Consider the following 23131-nt stretch of genomic DNA (forward strand, 5'->3'; position numbering starts at 1 on the left):
CTCCAAACCCCGCTTCTGGGCCCCCTCCTCCCAAACCAGGAGAGCAGAGTCCCTGCCCAGCAGAGGAGGCTGGGGAACCCAGGGCAAGAGCGACCTGGGTGGCTTACCCTGGAAAGAACAGAGCCAGCTCCCCATGGAGAAGCCCGTGGCCAGGCCACCGGGCAGGCAGGCAGGTGCTGGCAGCCGAGCCCCCGCCCCATCAGATCGATCCTGGACCACGTCAGGGGCATTAGAAGGCAGCCCTGCCCCCACCCCCACCAGCCACAGAAGAGCGGGTTTGGCTTCCTCGTCCCGATGCCATTAAAAAAAGTTTAGGATGTGGTCAGTGGAGAGCTGAGAAGCTGCCCTTGAAGGGACGAATTTGCTCAACATCTCAGACAAGTCACTTAAAATGGGGACAATCCTACCTGCTCTCTTGGGGCTGGGGAGGCTCCTAGAAATGTACAGAAAGGAAAGAGAAAGGCACCATCCTCTGTGGGGGGTGGGGGCCCCAACTCAGGCATTTCAGGCTGGTGCCAAGGTCTGGAACACACACGGGGTACAGGGACATTGAGCTCAGTGAGCTAGAACCACAAGGCTGACCGGTCAAGTGGCTCACGCCTGTAATCCCAGCATTTTGGGAGGCCGAGGCGGGTGGATCACTTGAGGTCAGGAGTTCGAGACCAGCCTGGCCAAGATGGTGAAACCCCAACTCTACTAAAAATACAAAAATTAGCCGAGTGTGGTGGCACATGCCTGTAACCCCAGCTACTTGGGAGGCTGAGGCGGAAGAATTGCTTGAACTTGGGAAGTGGAGGTTGCGGTGAGCTGAGATTGTACCACTGTACTCCAGCCTGGGCAACAGAGCGAGACTCTGTCTCAAAAAACAAAACAAACTTTGAAGAACTGCCAGACTTTCCTGAAGCAGCTGTACCATTTTACATTCCCACCAGCAATACACGAGAGTTTCTTGAACCCAGGAGGTGGAGGTTGCAGTGAGCTGAGAAAGCACTGCTGCACTCCAGCCTGGGTGACAGAGTGAAACTCCATCTCAAAAACAAAAATAGGCCAGGCATGGTGGCTCATGTTTGTAGTCCCAGCACTTTGGGAGGCCGAGGCGGGCAGATCACAAGGTAAGGAGTTCAAGACCAGCCTCACCAATATGGTGAAACACCATCTCTACTAAAAAATACAAAAATTAACCAAGCATGGTGGTGCGTGCCTGTAATCACAGCTACTCAGGAGGATGAAGCAGGCGAATTGCTGGAACCCGGGAGGCGGAGGTTGCAGTGAGCCGAGGTTGCGCCACTGCACTCCAGCCTGGGCGACAGAGCAAGACTCTGTCTCAAAAAAAAAAAAAAAAAAATGCTCTGGGCCCAGTCCTGTGTGCGTCCTGGAGGGGCAGCTGAGGATAGCATATGGGAGGTGGGCCTTGCCTCACATAGCCCAGCTCCCTGTCTGAGGGTGGGTGACCCTCACACACACTTGTCCTCAATCTCCAGGATCTCCAGCATGAGGAAAGTCCACAGGTACGTTAGGGGACAGTTGTGACCAACCTAATGGGAACAGGTAGCTCCTCCTCCATCCACATGTCCGGAGCATGAGCCAAGTGTGTGGGGCTGGGACTGGATTCGGTCCCCCAGGCACCCCACCCCTGGGGAGGCAGCAGGAGCTCAGTCTGACATGAGTCTCAGCTCTCGCCCTGTAACCTGGGCAATGCAGCTGAGACTCCAAGCCTCAGTGGGCTCATCTTTATTTTTATTTTATTTTATTTTATTTGAGACAGAGTCTTCCTTTGTTGCCCAGGCTGGAGTGCAATGGCATGATCTCGGCTCACTTCAATCTCCGCCTTCCAGGTTCAAGCCATTCTCCTGCCTCAGCCTCCCAGGTAGCTGGGATTACAGACGTGCGCCACCACACCCGGCTAAGTTTTATTATTTTTAGTAGAGACGAGGTTTCACCATGTTGGCCAGGCTGGTCTCGAACTCCTGACCTCAAGTGATCTGCCCTCCTCAGCCTCCCAAAGTGCTGGGATTACAGGCATGAGCCACCATACCCAGCCAATGGTCTCATCTTTAAAATGAAGATAGTGGCACACGGTTGGCCCCTGTATTCATCAGTCCCACCAGTCCTCACCTAGGACCCAGGTCACTGCAGCCCAGCACCCCACATTTTTTTTTTTTTTGAGAAGTCTCACTCTGTTGCCCAGGCTAAAGTACAATGGCGTGATCTAAGCTCACTGCAACTTCCTCCTCCCTGGTTCAAGCAGTTCTCCTGCCTCAGCCTCCCTAGTAGCTGGGATTATAGGTGTGCGCCACTGTGCCCAGCTAATTTTTGTATTTTTAGTAGAGACGAGCATTCACCATGTTGGCCAGGCTGGTCTTGAACTCCTGACCTCAAGTGATCCACCCATGTCGGCCTCTCAAAGTGCTGGGATTACAGGCGTGAACCACCATGCCAGGCCCTCAGGGCCTCTGCAGTCTCTGTTCCCTCTGCTTAGATGCTTTTCCCTGAATGGCAGCCGGAGCGACTCCTGCTTACCACTTGAATCCTTGCTCCGGTGTCACCCGACCGCCCTGTCTGCAGCAGCCTCCAGGTGTGCTCGATCACACCTGCCCTGGCTGTCCCTCGCCATGCTGCTCCACCCAGGACTTTGCCCCCAGGTGGATCCCAAACCGCCCTCCTGCCCACTTGCTCTGACCACCTCTCACTTGTAGCCCTGCACCACCTCCTAGTGTGAGAGACCCACTCAAAGGTCCCTCTCAAATGCTGCTCCCTGTGTGGCACAGCTCTGAGGACACAGGCCCTCCCCTCTCTACTGGGTGGGCAGCAAGGGAGCCGGTCCAGACCCCGTCCCTTGGCCAGATCCTCTGCTGGAGGCTGAGCTCATGTTTTGGGAGACAGCCACAGCCCTGTTCCCAGAGCAGACTCCAGTGTGCTCCCCTCCCCACAAACCACCGCCAGGCCCCGGCCTCTGCCACACGCCTCTATCACACGCATCTCGAGCTGCCCACTGCCCAGGGTCCTAGCCTCTGATGGGTGTGGCCACCTCCAGCCCCTTGGAGAACAGATAGTCAGTTGCATGGGTGGGTGAGGGAGCCCGATGGGCCAACAGGACTGGGGGGACTATCCTTTCCTGGCTCTTCCACCTGTCACTCTTCCCAGAGGCTTTTTTTTTTTTTTTCTCGAGATCCTGGAACAGGAACAAAAGCAGCCCCGGGCAGCAGAATTCTCCCTTTCTCTCTGCTAAGGTTTGGTTGCCTCAGCCAACTTGGTTTTGCTCCAGGTTGGCCACCTCCTTCCCCCAGCCTGGGAGTCTGGTTCTGCCTTGCAAAGGCAGCAGCCAGGGTGCAGTTGGGGGAGGGGACACCATCAAGCCCAGCCATAGCCTCTGCTGCCACCATCTCCAAGGTCAGGTACAAGGTGTGGCTCCCCAGTCAGTTGGGGATTCTCGGAGGGACACTTTCTCCCTCTGGGACAGCTTTGAGGGTGGAGACCCCAGGTAGTCCTCGTCCCCATCCCCAGACCACTGGGCAATGTGACCAGGAAACAGGTGGCATGCCACACACCACACTACAGTCCGTTCCCTCCAGGGAACCATTCAAATGACAGCAAGTGATATTGCAGTAGCACAGGGAGGTGCTTCCCGTAGTATGCAATAAGACGAGAAAAAGTAGAATGCACGACTTAGCTGTTTAAAACAACAATTTGTGGCCGGGCACGGGGGCTCACACCTGTAATCCCAGCACTTTGGGAGGCCGAGGCAGGAGGATCACCTGAGGCCAGGAGTTTGAGACCAGCCTGACCAACATGGCGAAACTCTGTCTCTACTAAAAATACAAAATTAGCCAGGCATGGTGGCAGGTGCCTGTAATCCCAGCTACTTGGGAGGCTGAGGCAGGAGAATCGCTTGAAACCAGGGGGCAGAGGTTGCAGAGATCGTGCCACTGCATTCCAGCCTGGGCGAAAGAGCGAGATTCCATCTCAAAAAATTTAAAAAAAAAATAAATAAAACAACAACTTGTGTAATAGGAAAAAAGACTGGAAGGAAATAGAGTCATGTATCACTTACTGACGGGGATACCATCTGAGAAATGCATCATTAGGCGATCTTTTTGGCCTGTGAACATCAGAGAGTGTACTGACACAAACCTATATGGTCTAGCCCACGGATCCTAGGCTACAAACCTGTTGAGCATGTTACAGTACTCAACGCTGAAGGCAATTGTAACACAAGGGGAAGTGTTTGTACATCCGAACATAAGATATCTAGGCCGGGGCCAGGCGCGGTGGCTCACGCCTGTAATCCCAGCACTTTGGGAGGCCAAGGCGGGCAGATCACCTGAGGTCAGGAGTTGGAGACCAATCTGACCAACATGGTGAAACCCTGTCTCTACTAAAAATACAAAATGAGCCGGGTGTGGTGGTGAGCACCTGTAATCCCAGCTATTCGGGAGGCTGAGGCAGGAGAGTGGCTTGAACCAGGGAGTCGAAGGTTACAGTGAGCCAAGATCGCGCCAATGCACTTCAGCCTGGCGACAGAGTGAGACTCCATCTCAAAAAAACAAACAAAAACAACAACAACAACAAAGATAAACAATGGGTCAGGTGTAGTGGCTCACGCCTGTAATTCCAAAATTTTGGGAGGTCAAGGTGGGAGGATGGATTGCTTGAGGCCAGGAGGTGGATCCTGGGCAATATAACGAGATCCTGTCTCCCGTCTCTTTGTTTTTTGAGAAAGAGTCTCATTCTGTTGCCCAGGCTGGAGTGCAGTGGTGTGGTCTCTGCTCACTGTAACCTCTGCCTCTCAGGTAGCTGGGATTACAGGCGTCCACCACCAGGCCAGGCTTATTTTTTGTATCTTTAGTAGAGATGGGGTTTCACTATGTTGCCCAGGCTGGTCTTGAACTCCTGACCTCAGGTGATCCACCTGCCTTGGCCTCCCAAAGGGCTGGGATTACAGGCGTCCGCCACCATGCCAAGCTAAGTTTTTGTATTTTTAGTAGAGATGGGGTTTTGCTATGTTGCACAGGCTGGTCTTGAACTCCTGACCTCAGGTGATCCGCCTGCCCTGGCCTCCCAAAGGTCTGGGATTGCAGGCGTGAGTGCCTGGCCAAGATCCTGTCTCTTAAAAAGAAGAAGATAAAAAAATGGAGGCCAGGCGTAGTGGCTCACGCCTGTAATCCCAGCACTTTAGGAGGCCGAGGCCAGTGGATCACTTGAGGTCAGGAGTTTGAAACCAGCCTTGCCAACATGGTGAAACCCCGTCTCTACTAAAAATGCAAAAATTGGCTGGTGTTGTGGCACACGCCTGTAGTCCCAGCTACTCAGGAGGCTGAGGCAGGAGAATCGCTCGAACCCAGGAGGTAGAGGTTGCAGTGAGCCAAGATTGCGCCACTGCACTCCAGCCTGAGTGACAGAGCGAGACTCCATCTCAAATAATAATAGATAAATAAATAAATAAAATAAAGTAATTGCGCTGCAACATGACAATGGCTAAAACTCAGGAACTGCCAATGTTGGCAACAGGAGATGCTCAGCTCTGCTAGAATCCTATGGGACCACAATAAACATGGCCCATCCTTAACGGAATCCTGGTTAGGCTGTGCAGTGATGAGGTTAAGTGGTAAGGGGGAGGGGAGAAGTTTAAAGGATAATGGACGTTTTTTTCTTTTATCACTTTCAAATTTTCCTGTAATGAGATGATGGATGAGTGAAAGGAAAAGAAATTAATCTTTAATGAGTTTTCTACCTGTAGGCACTCCGTGTTCATTAACTCATTTGATCCCGTTAGGGAGATGCTATTATCCCATTTGTGGCTCAGAGAGGTGAGGCCACTCTCCCAGGGTCACACAGCAGGAGCAGGACTAGGAGGGGCATGAGAGCTGGATCACAGCCAGAATTTATGCCTCTCTAAATCAGGGAGGAACAAAGGGGAAAGTACCCAGAAGGTTCAATAAGACTCTCTCGCCGCATGCCATACCCCAGCCCCAGGGTTGGGCCAGGCGGGTGCCCTTCTCCAGCCATTAGACTACATAGCCCCACTCCTCACTGGACCAAGCTCAGCCCACTGGGTGCCTTCGCCCATGCCCTTTCCCCACTGCTTGCAGGTCCTTCCTCCTCCTCTTCTTCTCATTTTCAAACTCCACCCACTGCCCTGCCCCCATCCTCAAGGCTGAGCTCATTCAAGCTTCTTCCAGGAAGTCTTCCCTGATTGCCCACTCATGGTAATGAGCCCTCTCCACCCCCAGATAACCACAGCTTCCTCACTGGTATCCCCATCTCGCTCTTAACCCTACAACCCGTTCTCTGCACAGTGGCCCAAGGGTTGTTAACAAGGTCCCATCACTCTTCCATTGGTGTCCTCCAGCCATTCCCACCATCCTTTTTTTGTTTTTTGAGTCAGGGTCTCGCTCGGTCACCCAGGTTGGAGTGCAGTAGTGTGATCAAAACTCACGACAGCCTTGACCTCCTGGGCTCAAGTGGATCTCCTACTTCAGGCTGCCAAGTAACTGGGACCACAGGTATGCGCCACCGTGCCTAATTTTTTTTCAGTGGAGACGAGGTCTTGCTGTGTTGCTCAGGTTGGACTCAAACTCTACTGCTCAAGCGATCCTCCTGCCTCAGCCTCCCAAAGTGCTGGGATTACAGGCTTGAGTCACCGTGTCTGGCCCCCACTGCTCTTTTTCCTTTTTCTTTTTTTGAGATGGAGTCTCACTCTGTCGCCCAGCCTGGAGTGCAGTGGCACAATCTCAGTTCACTGCAACCTCCGCCTCCCAGGTTCAAGCGACTCTGCCTCAGCCTCCCGAGTAGCTGGGATTACAGGTAATTTTTGTATTTTTAGTAGAGACAGGGTTTCATCATGTTGGCCAGGCTGGTCTCCTAACCTCAAGTGATCCTCCCGCCTCAGCCTCCCAAAGAGCTGGGATTACAGGCTTGAGTCACTGTGCCCAACCTCCACCACTCGTAAAACAAACCCAAACCCTGTGTCCTTCAGGTCTGCCCCTGCTGCCCTCCCTAACCTCTTTTCACACTCTCCATCCAGACTTTTCTTATTTCTCTCTCTCTCTTTTTTTTTTTAGGGTCTCACTCTGTCACTCAGGCTGGAGTGCAGTGGTGTGATCATGGCTCACTATAGCCTCCAAACCCTGGGCTCAAGTGATCCTCCCGCCTCAGCCTCCCGAGTACTTGGGACTACAGGCACACACTACCATGCCTGGCTAATTTAAACATTTTTTTTTTTTTTTGGTAGAGATGGGGTCTCACTATGTTCCTCAGGCTGGTCTGGAACTCCTAGGCTCAAGTGATCCTCTGGCCTCAGCCTCCCAAAGTGCTGGGATTACAGGCATGAGCCACTATGCTGCCTATTTTATTTTATTTTATTTATTTATTTTATTTTATTTTTTTTTTGACAGAGTCTTGTCCTGTTGCCCAAGCTGGAGTACAGTGACATGATCTCGGCTCACTGTAGCCTCTGCCTCCTGAGTCCAACCGATTCTCATGCCCCGACCTCCTATGTAGCTGAGATTACAGGCATGAGCCACCACATCCAGCTAATTTTTGTATTTTTAGTAGAGACGGGGTTTCACCATGTTGGCCAGGCTGGTCTCGAAATCCTGGCATAGGTGATCTGCCAGCCTTGACCTCCCAAAGTCCTGGGATTACAGGAATGAGCCACCGTCCCCGGCCTTTTTCTTTCTTAACAAACCAAATTCATTCCAGCCTTAGGGCCTTTGCATCACCCATTCCCTCCACGTGGAACACCTCTTCCCCACCCTACCTCATCCCCCGAATTTTCTCTTGTCTGGCTTCTCATTGCTGGAGAGGATTTGCCATCCTGGAGGCAGAGCCTGGGCCTTCACAAGGCTGCACTGGGCAGGCCCTTCCCATAGGCTTCTGCCCACAGGCCTCATGCTGCAGCTTCCTCACCCTTTCACGCTGTCCATTTGGCTCTGCCAGAGACCCGGTCCTGCCAACTGCCCATGACTTTGGCTCAAACCTTCCTTGACCCCCTTCCCGAGGACCCAGATTGCCCAGTCTGGCCCCGGCTGTGTTTGTCTCTCCAAACTTTGTGCCAATCAGATGAGATGGGCAGTGACCTATCCTGCTGGCTGGAGTGTCATCAAAGCCAGGCTTTGTGCACAAAGATGCTCATCACAGCATCATTTATCAAAGTGATAAGTAAGAAACAATCATCATTTTTTTTTTAAACGGAGTTTCACTCTTGTAGCCCAGGCTGGAGTGCAGTGGTGTGATCTCGGCTCACTGCAACTTCCTCCTCTTGGGTTCAAGCAATTTTCCTGCCTCAGCCTCCAGAGTAGCTGGGACTACAGGTGCCCACTACCACACTCGGTTAATTTTTGTATTTTTAGTAGAGACGGGGTTTCACCATGCTGGCCAGGCTGGTCTTGAACTCCTGACCTAAAATGATCCTCCCACCTCAGCCTCCCTAATTGCTGAGATTACAGGCATGAGCCTCCATGCCCGGCTCAATCACAATTTTTTAAACTGCAGAGAATGGGTAAGAAATTGCTGCTAGTTCCTTCCATCATACTCATCTTGGTTTAAACCCTCCCGTAGCTCTCATTATTAGGATGAAAATGAAACTCCCCGCACACCTCCAAGTCACCCAGGACCACCTGCATAGCAGCAGACTGCCCCAGCCACACCCACGCTCTCTCCCTCTTCTGTACTCACGACGCTCCTTTCTGCCTCTGAGCCTTTGCATGTGCTGTTCCCTCTACTTGGAATACCCTTCCCTTTTTTTTTAATTTTTGAGGCGGAATTTCGCTCTGTTGCCCAGGCTGGAGTACAATGGCGTGATCTCAGCTCAATGCAACCTCTGCCTCCCGGAGTCAAGTGATTCTCCTGTCTCAGCCTCCTGAGTAGCTGGGATTACAGGCACCTGCCACCACGCCTGGCTAATTTTTGTATTTTTAGTAGAGATGGGGTTTCACCAAGTTGGCCAGGCTGGTCTCAAACTCCTGACTTCCAGTGATCCGCACATCTTGGCCTCCCAAAGTGCTGGGATGACAGGCGTGAGCCACCGTACCCGGCCCTTTTCCTCTTCAGCTACTGAATCAGCTATTCACCCTCCAGACCTCAGCTCCCCTCCCTAGGGAAGCCTCTACCAACCTCAGACCCCATTACGGGAGCTCACGACACTCAGCATCTCCCATCAGATTGGTCACAGAGTGGCCTGTGCTCCTGGGGCTCTTCCAGAAGAACGCTCATCCCATGTAGCCAGTCCCCTCATCCCCGATCCTTGACGCCACATACCTTCCTTGGAGCCAGTGGTCGCCGCCGCCGAGGATGAAGCGGACCCAGTGGATGTCCGGCCCATGGGGCTGGAGTGCTTCCCCCCACGGCCGGGGGGCTTCAGGCCGCTGGGCTTCTGCATGGCGGTGCCACTGGGCAGGTGGTCAAGGGTGAGTGCTGGTCACATCCTCTCTGCCATCTTCATTCACCTGCGGGCAGAGACAGGAGCGATCACATCATCACTTCCCAATGGCCCCCAGACCCGCAAGGGCCAGTGAGCACCACACATCCCTCCTGAGGTGGGCTGGACGAGGCAACACCCGATTTAACCTATCAGCTCACTGCTCCCGTTGCCGCACAGGCACAGGCCATATTCCCGCTCTCGGACTCACCATCCCAGCACGCGCCCCCTCTACTGCAGGGGCAGGACAAACACACAGAGAGGCTTATGCCTTCCCCTCTTATGTCCTGGTGTGGGGTTACCTGCCTCAACTCTATACCAGGCCGCCATCTAGCCAGGACCTCTGCCTGCCTTTCCACCATGAAGGCTTTGTGTCTTTATTTATTTTTGGTTGCAGAAATTTATTACAAGTGAAAGATATTTCATCCTCTATCCCACGAGCATGCATCAAGCTGTTTGCAACAAAGACCACTTTTAGACCAGGTACAGTGGCCTGTCAATCCAGCACTCTGGGAGGCTGAGGCTGGTGGATCGCTCGAGCCCAGGAGCTCGAGGCTGCGGTGAGCTCCAGTGCACTCCAGCCTGGGCGACAGTGTGAAACCTTTTCAAAGTGTGAGCTGCACGCTGACTATGGTCATTAAAAGCCCTAAAAGGGGCCAGGCGCAGTGGCTCACGCCTGTAATCCCAGCACTTTAGGAGGCTGAGGTGAGTGGATCACTTGAGGTCAGGAGTTCAAGACCAGCCAGACCAACATGGTGAAACCCCGTGTGTACTAAAAATACAAAAATTAGCCAGGCTGGGTAGCACACGCCTATAGTCCCAGGTACTTGGGAGGGTGAAGCACGAGAATCACTTGAACCCGGGAGGCAGCGGTTGCAGTGAGCCGGGGTCGCGCCACTGCACTCCAGCCTGGACAACAGAACGAGACTCTAGTCTCAAAAGAAAAAAAAAAAAAAAGCCCTAAGAGGGCTGAGAGCAGTGGCTCACACCTGTAATCCTAACACTTTGGGAGGCCAAGGTAGGAGGATTGCTTGAGGCCAGGAGTTTGAAACCAGCCTTGGTAGTATAGCAAGACTTTATCTCTAGAGAAAAATAAAAAATAAAAAATTAGCCAGGCATGGTGGCACATGCCTGTAGTCCCAGCTACTTGTGAGGCAGAGACGGGAAGATCGGTTGAGCCTGGGAGGCAGAGGCTGCAATAAGCCATGATGGCACCACTGCACTCCAGCCTGGGTGACAGAGCAAGACTCTGTCTCAAAAAAAAAAAAAAAAAAAAAGCAGTCATAAAATAGAACAGGATGATGTCCTTTGCAGGGACATGGATGGAGTTGGAAGCCATCATCCTCAGCAAACTAACGCAAGAACAGAAAACCAAACACCGCATGCTCTCACTTATAAGTGGGAGGTGGACAATGAGAACACATGGACACAGAGAGGGGAGCAACACACACTGGGGCCTGTTGAAGGGCAGGGTGAGGGGAGGGAGAGCATCAGGAAAAATAGCTAATGCATGCTGAGTTTAATACCTAGGTGATGGATTAATAGGTGCAGCAAACCACCATGGCACACATTTACCTATGTACACATCCTGCACATGTACCCCGGAACCTAAATTTTTTTTTTTGAAACGAAGTCTCGCTCTTGTTCCCCAGGCTGGAGTGTGATGGCGCGATCTCAGCTTGCTGCAACCTCCGCCTCCTGGGTTCAAACAATTATCCTGCCTCAGCCTCCTGAGTAGATGGGAATACAGGCGCCTGTCATCACACCCGGCTAATTTTTGTATGTTTAGTAAAGACGGGGTTTTGCCATGTTGACCAGGCTGGTCTAGAACTCCTGACCCCAGGTGATCCACCCGCCTTGGACTCCCAAAGTGCTGGGATTACAGGAGTGAGCCACTGTGCCCGGCCGGAAATTAAAATTAAAAAAAAAGAAAAAAAAAAAGCCCAGGCGCAGTGGCTCATGCCTACAATCCCAGCACTTTGAGAGGCCAAGGTGGGCCTCAGCCTCCCAAAGTGCTGGGATTACAGGTGTGAGCCACCATGCCTGGCCAGCTTTGTGTTACTATGATGAAGCAGAGAAGAGCTTATAGGACAAAAGGGACTCTGGAGAGGAGCAAAGCCTCCAGGCATGACACTATCTGTTTAGGGGATTGGGGGCAGCAAGATGGGACTGGCTGCAGGGGGCTGGAGAGGTGGACAAGCCCCCCACCTCCAGGCCTCTTCCCCACTATCCTATACTCACAAACTTTAATGCACCCAATGTTTCCGGAAGGCTCACCATGAGCCAGGCCCCATCCCTGCCCCAGAGCTGTAAGTAGGACTTGGCCTCTGCCCTGGGGAGCACCATCCAATGGGGAGAGGAAATTCAGAGCACCATAGTCAGATGGAGGATTCCAGGCAAAAGCGTCCTCATGTCTGGACCTCGGAAACAGGAAATCTCTGATACAGGAGATGCCCTTGTCTGTCCAGCCATATTTGCAGTCGCAGATTTTGAAGAAACCTTTTCTCCATTAATTTTGTTGTTATTATTATTTTTAGAGACAGGGTTTTACTCTGTTGCCCAGGCTGGAGTGCAGCATCACGATCTCAGCTCACTGCAACCTCTGCCTCCTGGGTTCAAGCGATTCTCCGGCCTCAGTCCCCCAAGTAGCTGGGACTACAGGTATCCACCACCATGCCTGGCTAATTTTTGTATTTTTTGTAGAGACGAGGTTTCACCTTGTTGGCCAGGCTGGTCTCGAATTCCTGACCTCTAGTGATCCTCTCACCTCTGCCTCCCACAATGCAGGGATTATAGCCGTGAGCCACTGTACCCAGTCTCTTTTCCCCGGTTTCTTTTTTTTTTTTTTTTTTGAGACAGAGTCATTTTGACACCCAGGCTGGAGTGCGGTTGCACGATCTTGGCTCACTGCAACCTCCATCTCCTGGGTCCAAGCAATTATTTTGCCTCAGCCCCTGAGTAGGTCAGACTACAGGCGCCCGCCACCAGGCCCAGCTAATTTTTGTATTTTAGTAGAGAGGCGGTTTCTGCCATCTTGGCCAGACTGGTCTCAAACTGCTGACCTCAGGCAATCCTCCCCTTGGTTTCCCAAAGTGCTGGGATCACAGGCATGAGCCACCGCTCCTGGTCTACATTTTCCCCATCCTTGACTCATATGACTTAAGTGGGTTGACCTCATTCCCACTCCTAGAAGGGATGTATAACACAGGCCTGGCCATCAGGCAAGATCATGTGAGGCGTCCCAGAGCCTGGGCTGTGGCTGAAACCTTCAGGAAGAATTCTCCCTGCTCTGGGGCTGCCTGGGTGTAGGATACAAGCCAGAAGCTGCAGGGGCCATTCTGGTCACCGCATGGGAGAGCCTGCCAGGGAACAGTGCCAACAGAGACAGCAGAGCTGAGTCCCCAGGAGGGCCTGGATCCAGCTGAGCCTGAAGCTGGCCACTCGAGCTCTTCTTTTTTTTTTTTTTAGACGGAGTATTGCTCTGTCGCCCAGGCTGGAGTGCAGTGGTGCGATTTCAGCTCACTGCAAGCTCCGCCTCCTGGGTTCGTGCCATTCTCCTGCCTCAGCTTCCCGAGTAGCTGAGATTACAGGCACCCGCCACCACGCCCGGCTAATTTTTTGTATTTTTAGTAGAGACGGGGATTCACTGTGTTAGCCAGGATGGTCTTGATCTCCTGACCTCATGAACTGCCCCCCTCCCCAGCCTCCCAAAGTGCTGGGATTACAGGCTTGAGCCACGGTGCCTAGCTGAGCTCTTCGTTTACATCAACCAACAAATCTCACAATTGTTTTTTTTCTCTCTCTCTCTCTTTTTTTTTAGACAGGGTCTTACTCTGTTGCCCAGGCTGGAGTGCAGTGATACGATTTCAGCTCACTACAGCCTCAACCTCCCAGGCACCCGAGTAGCTGGGACCACAGGTGCATGCTACCAACCCCCCAGCTATGTTTACAAGCTTTTTGTAGAGACAGGGTCTTACTATGTTGCCCAGGCTGGTCTGAAACTCTGGGGGTCAAGCAATCCTCCCACCTCAGCCTCCCAAAGTGCTGGGATTACAGGCATGTGCCACTGCGCCTGGCCTTTTTTTTTTCCTAAACCTATTTGAGGGACAATGTCATTTGCATTTCCAAAAAAGTTCTGATGAATACAGATGCCAACCCACAATGCTCACGGCAGGAATGTGTGTGTGTTCTCAGGACATCCGATGAGTCAGCAACGTTACTACCTGTCCTGGCACATCCGAGTGAAGGATTGCCTCCTCCCTCGGCCTGGCAGCTGTAAGAGCAGAGGAAAGCGAGCTGCCCCCAGGCACACAGCAGTGGAGCTGACACGCCCTGGTGTGCCCATGAGAGCACTGGGCATGCCTGCCAGCCCTGGCCCTCAGGACCTGCTAAATCCGACATTCCCAATGCCCTTGGTGCCCCGGGAATTCTGGGGACCGGGAGTTGATCATGCTGGGGTATAAGGCTGTTCCCTTGGTCCCCAGAACCTGGCCCTCCTGGTGGTTTGTTCAATGAGGGAGCCAACTTTGGGCACAGCTCTCTGAGAGCTTGGTTAGGCTGGGTCAGCATCTCCAACGCCAGCAAAGGTGAGTGGGGGCAGTCTCTGGTGACAGTAAATGTCCCACCTTGTGGGTGACCAAATGAACCTCCTGCTCCTGTGGCTCAGTTGGGGGACCCTCTCACCTAGGAATTCCAGATGCAGAGAAGAGAGAGCATTGCTGGAACTCAAATGAGGTTCAAGGAACTCCTTCCCCCTCCTGACACCCCGCCCAGGGCCTCTTCTCTGCCCAAAAACCCTCCCACAGAGAAAACAGCTATAAATCGTATCTAATAACAGACTTTCATTCTTTCATTTATTTATTTATTTATTTTTGGAGACAGAGTCTTGCTCTGTTACCCACGTGGTACAATCTCGGCTCACTGCAACCTCCACCTCGCAGGTTCAAGCGATTCTCCTGTTTCAGTCTCCCAAGTAGCTGGGACTACAAGTGTCCCATTGCCATCACATTGGCTAATTTTTGTATTTTTAGTAGAGATGGAGTTTCACCATGTTGGCCAGGCTGGTCTTGAACTCCTGATCTCAAATAAATGATCCACCTGCCTCGGCCTCCCAAAGTGCTGAGATTACAGGTGTGAACCATCACACCTGGCCCATACTTGCATTTTTTTTTTTCCTTTTCTTTTTTTTTTTCATTTTTTATTTTTGAGATGAGGTCTTGCTCTATCGCCCAGGCTGGAGTGCAGTGACACGATCATAGCTCACTGCAGCCTCCAAATTTTGGGCTCAAGCAATCCTCCTGTCTCAGCCTCCTGGGTAGCTAGGACTACAGGTGCACCCTACCATGCCTGGCTAATTGTTTTTCATTTTTTTGTAGAGACTGGGTCTAGTCACGTTGTCAAGGCTGGTCAAACTCCTGGGCTCAAGCAATCCTCCTGCCTCTGCCTCTGGAAGTGCTAGGATTACAGGCATGAGCCACCACGCCCAGCCAGGGCTGGTATTCAGGAAACATAATGAACTCTGCAACTCACTGAGAAGGCAACAACCCAATTAAAAATGGGTGAAAGGTTTGAATACACATTTCACCAAAGAAGATATACAAAGAGCCCATACGCACATGCAAAGATGACTAACATTATTACTCATCCAGGCAATGCAGATCAAAACCACAAGAGATGCCACTTCCCACCAAAGGGAATGGCTAAAAATTTTTAAAGCTGACAATACCAAGGGCTGATGAGGATGCAGAACAACTGCAATGCTCGTAGTATTGGTGGAAATAAAAAATGGTACAATCACTTTGGAAAACAGTTGGGCAGTTTCTTAAAGATAAAAATAGTGGCAGAGTGCAGCGGCTCACGCCTGTAATCCCAGCACTTTGGGAGGCCGAGGTGGGCAGATCACGAGGTCAGGAGTTCGAGACCATCCTAGCTAACACGATGAAACTCCGTCTCTACTAAAAATACAAAAAATTAGCCAGGCGTGGTGGCAGGCGGCTGCGGTCCCAGCTACTTGGGAGGCTGAGGCAGGAGGACGGCATGAACCCAGGAGGCAGAGCTTGCAGTGAGCCAAGATCACGCCACTGCACTCCAGCACTCCAGCCTGGGCAACAGAGGGAGACTCCATCTCAAAAAAAAGTAAAAATAGGAGCTTGAGGTAGGCGGATAACTTGAGCCTAGGAGTTGGAGACCAGCCTGGGCAACATGGCGAAAACCCATCTCTACCAAAAATCCAAAAACAATTAGCAGGACATGGTGGCACATGCCTGTAATCCCAACTACTTGGGAGGCTGAGACATAATAATCGCTTGAACCCATAAGGCAGAGATTTCAGTGAGCCAAGATTGTGCCGCTGCACTCTAGCCTGGATGACAAAGTGAGACCTTGTCTCAAAAAAAAAAGAAAGTTAAAAATATACCTCCCATATAACCCAACCACCCAAGAGAAGCAAAAACATGTGTCCATAGAAAGTTTTATAAGCAAGTGTTCATACCAGCTTTACTCATAACAGCACCAAAGTAAAATCTCCATCAACCAGTGCATCTACAAACAAAAGTAGAGCAGCTGTTTTTTATTTTATTTTTATTTTTCAGACAGGGTCTCACTCTGTCACCCAGGCTGAGTGTAGTGGTGCAATCATGGCTCACTACAGACTGGAAACTCCTGGATTCAAGTGATCCTCCCACCTCAGCTTCCTGGGTAGCTAGTACCAAAGGCGAATGCCACCATGCCCAGCTAACTTTTAATTTTTTTTGCAGATGGAGTCTCACTATGTTGCCGAAGCTAGTCCTGGACTCAAAGGATCCTCCTGCCTCAGTCTACCAAAGTGCTGGGATTATAGGAGTGAGCTGCCATGACCAGTCTTCATTTTTATTTTAGAACAGAGACAGGTCTCTGTCACCCAGGCTGGAGTGTGGTGGCGTGATCATGGCTCACTGCAGCCTCAACTTCCTGGGCTCAAGCAATCCTCCCACCTCAGCCTCCCCAGTAGCTGGGACTACAGGCATGCGCCATCACGCCCGGCTAAATTTTTTTTTTTTTTTTTTTTTTTTTTTTTTTTTTTTGTAGAGACAGGGTCTCACTACATTGCCCAAGCTGGTCTTGAATTCCTGGACTCAAGCAATTCCCCCCACCTCAGCCTCCCAAAGTGCTGGGATTAAAGGTGTGAGCCATGATGCCTGGCCCAAAGTGGTATTATCTATATAATAGAATATTTCTCAGCAATAAAGAACTACTGATGTGTGCAACATCAGTAGTTGTTGATGAATGCTTTTGTTTTTTTCTTTTTTGAGACAGAGCCTCGCTCTGTTGCCCAGGCTAGAGTGCAATGGCACGATCTTGGTTCACTGGAACCTCCACCTCCTGGGTTCAAGTGATTCTCCTGCCTCGGTCTCCAGAGTAGCTGGGATTACAGGTGCCCGCCACCACACCCAGCTAATTTTTTGTATTTTTAATAGAGACAGGGTTTCACTATGTTGGCCAGGCTGGCCTCAGACTCCTGACATCAGGTGATTCACCTGCCACAGCCTCCGAAAGTGCTAGGATTACAGGTGTAAGCCAGCACGCCAGGCCGGATGAATGTTTAAAACATTTTGCTAAGTAGAAGAAACTAGACACGAAGGACTCCATATTGTATGAGTTCGTTCATATGCAGTTTCAAAATTGTACACACAGGATGCAGATCAGTGGTTGCCTGGGCCTGGAAACACAGACTGGCTGCAAATGGGCACAGAGAACTTTCTGGTGGTAGAAATGTCCTAAAACTGGGGTGTGGTGATAGTTGCACAACTCTGCGTTTATACTAGAAGTAATCAAACTATACACTTAAGTTTTAGTAGAGACGGGGTTTCACCATGTTGGCCAGCTTGGTCTCGAACTCCTGACCTCAGGTGATCCACCCACCTCGGTCTCCCAAAGTGCTGGGATTACAGGTGTGAGCCACTATGCCTGGCCCAAACCATACACTTAAGATGGGAGAGGCAGGGCATAGTGGCTTATGCCTGTAATCCCAGCACTTTGGGAGGCAGAAGTGGGTGAATTGCTGGAGCTCAGGAGTTTGAGACCAGCCCAGGCAACATGGCAAAAATCTATCTCTACAAAATAATACAAAATTTAGCCGGGTGTGGTGGTGCGCGCCTGTAGTCCCAGCTACTGGGGAGGCTAAGGTGGGAGGATTGCTTCAGCCTGGGAGGTTGAGGCTGCAGTGAGCTGTGATCACACCACCGCACTCCAGCCTGGGAGACAGAGTGAGACCCTGTCTCTAAAAAAGTTAAAAAATTTTTTTAAAAAGGGCTGGGCGTGGTGGCTCACGCCTGTAATCTCAGCACTTTGGGAGGCCGAGGCAGACAGATCACAGGAGGTCAGGAGTTTGAGACCAGCCTGGCCAACGTGGTGAAACCCCGTCTCTACTAAAAATACAAAAAGTAGCTGGGCGTGGTGGTGGCACATGCCTGTAGTTCCAGCTACTTGGGAGGTTGAGGCAGGAGAATCGCTTGAATCCGGGAGGCAGAGGTTGCAGTGAGCCGAGATCACACCACTGCGCTCCAGCCTGGGCAACAGGAGCGAGACTCCATCTCAAAAATAAATAAATAAAAATAAATAAATAAACAAACTAGATCATGAATGAATGAATGATACTGACCTAAGAGGTGAGAAGTCCAGGACACCATTCTCACCTCCTTAGGACGTAGCACTCAGGTCTGAGTGGCTCGTGGTGATCAGCCTAGCTCATCACACAGCCGGTCTGGCCTCCCCACCAGCCAGCATCCCCTCTGAGGCAGAGACCAGGCATAAGAACCCTGTCCCTGGCACTGGAGGCTCCTGCAGATGACCCTGCAGGTCCTTACCACCCGCCTGACATTGTCCTACCTCCCAGAGGCCGCCTGTGCCTTTTCTCCCACCTGTTTCACTTCATCTATTTGCATTACCTACTGACACCCAGCCTGATGCCACCTCCTCCAGGAAGTCTCCCAGGACCTCAGGATCACATGTGGGGCCCAGGAAGAGAGAGTATGCTGTTCTTGTGTATCTTCATCATGCCACCCGGGAGCTCACAGGTAACTTCAGGCAGGGCCATAGTCTCTCCTCTCTGGGAACCCACCCTGGGCCATGGTGCCTGGCACAGAGCCATGATCTGGAATTCCCACGAGAGCAAACCTACAGCGGCCCAGAGGACAAAGGCCTTCCAGGCCACAAATCCCCAGACACACTCCTCCCAGGGAACGCTCCCATAATTGCCCTCTGGCCCTCCCGAACCCCCCAGCAGCCTCTAGTATGAAGAACCTACCGTTGCCAGGCGCGGTGGCTCATGCCCGTAATCCCAGCACTTTGGGAGGCTGAGGCGGGCGGATCATGAGGTCAGGCGTTTGAGACCAGCCTGGCCAACATAGTGAAACCCCATCTCTACTAAAAATACAAAAAAAAAAATTAGCCAGACATGGTGGTGGGGACCTTTAGTCCCAGCTACTCAGGAGGCTGAGGCAGGAGAATCGCTTGAACCCAGGAGGCAGAGGTTGTGGTAAGCCGAGATGGTGCCATTGCACTCCAGCCTGGGCGACAGATCGAGACTCTGTCTCAAAAAAAAAACAAAAAAACAAAAAAAAACATGAACCTACTGTCTACCAGGCATTGCACGAATGTGGTCTCATGTCCTCAGCCCCTGGACAAGGCAGAGGTCCTGTGACAGGTGGAGCTTCCTGAGTGCAGAGAAGTTCAGGGACTCAAAGTCACACACTGCTAAGTGACTGTCCTGGAATCAGACCTGGGTCTGGCCCTTCCCTACCTCCCATCCTGCCCAGCCCAGCCCTGGAATAACATTTGTGAGGCCCCTGGCCTCCGGGGACAGCGTCCGCCTGCCACGGCTCACAAAGGAAACCAAAGAGCTGGCAGGAGAGGAGAACCAAGGCAGCATTCAGTCAGGCCCAGTCACCCTCGCTGTGGGAGGGGGAGAAGGGTGCAGAGGGGGAGCAGCCCCCCTGTCCCCCAGGAGTACCCGGAAGGGGAGAGGGGAGAATGGTGAACAGGAAGAGGGGGGAGGCCACCTGCCCTCGTGTGACTCAGCTGTGCTGGTGGGACAGAGGAATAGAGAGGGATTCTTGGAAAACGCTGGGACTTGATGATAAATTGGCCTCTGGCCACACTCAGCCAGTGTGGGAGGTGGGGAAGCCTGGCGCAGTCCCAGCTCCAAACCCCAAACTTACCCCGAGTGGCTGTGAGCCCTTGGCCCAGAGAGAGCCTCAGTCTCATTACCTGTAAAATGGGGTACAAGTATCACCACCACCTCCTGGGAATGAGGCAGAGAAGACACCCCAGGAGTGTGCCCGGCTGCTCAGGAAGGGGACTGTCACTACTCTCTGGAGGCCCTGGTGCACAGGATGGACAGGCGAGGGCGGGGTGGTATTCAGACCAACAGTCCCCCTTTTGTGCCACCCTCCTCTGCCGTTTCCCGGAGACAAGCCCCGGCTGCATTTCATGGCTTCCATTTCAGCTGTCCAGGGGTGGCGGGCTGCAGCCTCGGAACTCTCTGCCAATCAGGGCCCTGGCAGAGAAGGACGGGTGCCAAATAGAGCAGTGGAAAGCCCGTTTCAGTTTGGCGGGCCAGCCTCGTCCTGGGGCGAGGGAGGTGGGAGCCAGGAAGTGGGCACGCCTGCAGAGACCCCGGACGTGGCTCACTCCCGGAGGGGCAGGTGCTTGGCAGGGACGCTCCTGCTGGCTGGGGTGGGTCATATCCAGCCTTCACCAGAGCCCACTCTCTCCAGGGCCCTCAGGGGTCCCGGCAGCTGGGGTACTCATGCCCACACTTCCTGAGGTGTAACCCACAGTCCCCACAATCAGGCTCCAGAGGTAGGCTCAGCACAGTCCCTACCCACATGCCACAAGCCCTAAGGCAGCAGGCACAACAGCACCTCTCGGAGGAGCAAGGGCCCCGTAACCTGGAGCCTGGGCAGAGAACACCTGTGGGGCAGAGGATCTGGGATCTGGCAAGGGAAACTGACCACACTCTGCCAGGTCCACCCAATGCCCAAGAATCTGGTCGGGCTGGAATGCAGGGGGGCATCTAGAGAGTGTAAGAGACAGGCAGGCTCTCCCTGACGTGCCCCAGCAATCAGGCTGAGGGGATGAGGGGCCACAGAAAGACTCCAAGCCAGGGGTCCCCCACGATCAGACAAGCACGCCAGCAAGACCACTCTGGGAGCTGAGGATGATGGTGAACTGCCAGCGGGGGCGGTGAGGTTGGGGTGCAGGGAGAGAGGCCCGCTGGGGGCTGCTGAGATGGAAGCGGATCCCCAAAATGTGGCCGGGCATGGTGGCTCATGTCTGTAATCCCGGCACTTTGGGAGGCCAAGATGGGAGGATCACCTGAGGTCAGGAGTTCAAGAGCAGCCTGGCTAACATGGCGAAACCCCATCTCTACTAAAAATGGAAAGATTAGCCGGGTGTGGTGGTGGGCGCCTGTAATCCCAGCTACTTGGGAGACTGAGGCAGGAGAATCACTTGGACCCAAGAGGCAGAGGTTGCAGTGAGCTGAGATGGTGCCATTGCCTGAGCACCAGCCTGGGCAACATAGTGAGATTCCATCTCAAAAACAAACAAAATGTGGCCTGATCTGGGACAGAGAGGGAACACTGCGAGGGAGGTGGGGGGAAGTAGGGGCTGCAGCAGAGAACTGCAGCCACAGGGCACCAATCTGAGGGCACCCAACAATAGGTGGGCAGGAATGGGACCAGCCTTTGCGGGGGAGGCCAGGCTGCACAACCCACCAGCTGAGAGACAGCCACTGGACCTCCCCAGGAAAAGGCAAACCCAAGATGCCCCATCTGATGGGCAAGTCAAAAGGCCTGGCGATGCCAAGTGTTGGAGGGGGGCAGAGCAGTGGGTGGGTAGGTGCAGATGGCAGAGCCCCTGGTCTGCACAGGGGATGTGAATGTACACTGGAGGGACGAGTGGTACCCTGGAGGGCCCTCCCTGGCAACTGGCCTGCCTGCCCTGGAGGCACCTACAGGATGAACTCCATTGTAAGAGCAGGGAGGGGTGGTTTGGTGGTGGGAGGGGACTGGGGTGGAGTAACTGGGGACTTTATTTATTTATTTATGCATTTATTTATTTTTGGAGACAGGGTATCCCTCTGTCACCCAGGCTGGAGTGCAGTGACGCAATCATAGCTCATTGCAGTCTCGAACTACTGGACTCAAGTGATCCTCCCTCCTTAGCCTCCCAAGTAGTTGGGACCACAGGTGTATGCCACCATAATTTTTGTAGAGACAGGATCTCACTGTGTTGCGCAGGCTGGTCTCGAACTCCTGGCTTCAAGCGATCCTCTTGGCTCAGCCTCCCAGAGTGTTGGGATTACAGGCATCAGCCACCATGCCCAGCCTTTGTTATATTTCTAAGGTTTGTTTCCTAGCCCTATGGGATGCACATGGATGTTCAATGTATACTGTCTATTCCTCTGAATATCTAACAGATTTCTTAATCTTTTTTTCTTTTTTTTTTGAGTCAGCGTCTCCCTCTGTCGTCCAGGTTGGAGTGCAATGGCGTGATCTCAGCTCACTGCAACCTCCACCTCGTGGGTTCAAGCGATTCTCCTGCCTCAGCCCCCCGAGTACCTGGGATTACAGGCACCTGACATCATGCCCAGATAATTTTTATATTTTTGTAGAGATGGGGTTTCACCATGTTGGCCAGGCTGGTCTTGAACTCCTGACCTCAGGTGATCCGCCTGCTTTGGCCTCCCAAAGTGCTGGGATTACAGGCGTGAGCCACTGTGCCCGGCTTCTTAATCATTTTTTTAAAGAAAAATAAAGATAGGCTAGGTATGATGGCTCACGCCTGCAATCCTAGCACTCTGGGATGCCAAGGCAAGAGGATCACTTTGAGGCCAGGAGTTCGAGACCAGCCTGGACAACACAGTGAGACCTCACCTCCTAAAAAATTAAAATTAAAAAAAAAAAAAAAATTAGCCAGGCATGGTGACAAACACCTGTAGTCCCAGCTACTTAGGAGGCTAAGGTGGGAGGATCGCTCAAGCCCAGAAGTTTGAGGCTGCAGTGAGCTGTGAGCTGTGATTGTCCCACTGAATCCCAGCCTGGGCCACAGAGCAAGACCCTTTTTCTTTTTTTTTTTTTTTTTTTTTTTTTTTTTTTTTTTTTTTTTGAGAAGGAGTCTCACTCTGTCACCCAGGCTGGAGTGCAGTGGCCAGATCTCAGCTCACTGCAAACTCCGCCTCCCGGGTTTACGCCATTCTCCTGCCTCAGCCTCCCGAGTAGCTGGGACTACAGGCGCCCGCCACCTTGCCCGGCTAGTTTTTTGTATTTTTTTAGTAGAGACGGGGTTTCACCGTGTTAGCCAGGATAGTCTCGATCTCCTGACCTCGTGATCCGCCCGCCTCGGCCTCCCAAAGTGCTGGGATTACAGGCTTGAGCCACCGCGCCCGGCCAAGACCCTTTTTCTTTTTAGACCGAGTCTCATTCTCTCACCCATGCTGGAGTGCAGTGGCATAATCTCGCCTCACTGCAACCTCTGCCTCCCGGGTTCAAGTGATTCTAGTGCCTCAGCGTCCCAAGTAGCTGAGGCTACAGGAGTGTGCCACCACACCTGGCTAATTTTTGTATTTTTAGTAGAGACAGGGTTTCACCATGTTGGCCAGGTTGTTCTCGAACTCCTGACCTCAGGTGATCCACCCGCCTTTACCTCCTAAGTGGTGTAATTACAGGCGTG

At 52.4% G+C, this 23131-nt stretch overlaps 1 protein-coding gene across 3 annotated transcripts in view; it reads right to left on the reverse strand.

Moving 5' to 3' along the window:
• The window catches only part of CLIP2 (CAP-Gly domain containing linker protein 2), a 109409-nt gene that overhangs the window by 71775 nt on the left and 14503 nt on the right, over positions 1-23131 (reverse strand). For all 3 annotated transcript variants that reach the window (XR_004058073.1, XM_030933075.1, XM_030933076.1), the window contains exon 2: positions 9259-9446. Coding sequence is in view for 2 of the 3 variants with exons in the window: in XM_030933075.1 (XP_030788935.1) it covers positions 9259-9379 (121 nt within the window). In the remaining variant the exon portion in view is untranslated. The remainder of the gene's footprint in view (positions 1-9258; positions 9447-23131) is intronic.

The sequence above is a fragment of the Rhinopithecus roxellana genome, chromosome 6, assembly GCF_007565055.1.
Source record: "Rhinopithecus roxellana isolate Shanxi Qingling chromosome 6, ASM756505v1, whole genome shotgun sequence".
Classification (NCBI taxonomy): domain Eukaryota; kingdom Metazoa; phylum Chordata; class Mammalia; order Primates; family Cercopithecidae; genus Rhinopithecus; species Rhinopithecus roxellana.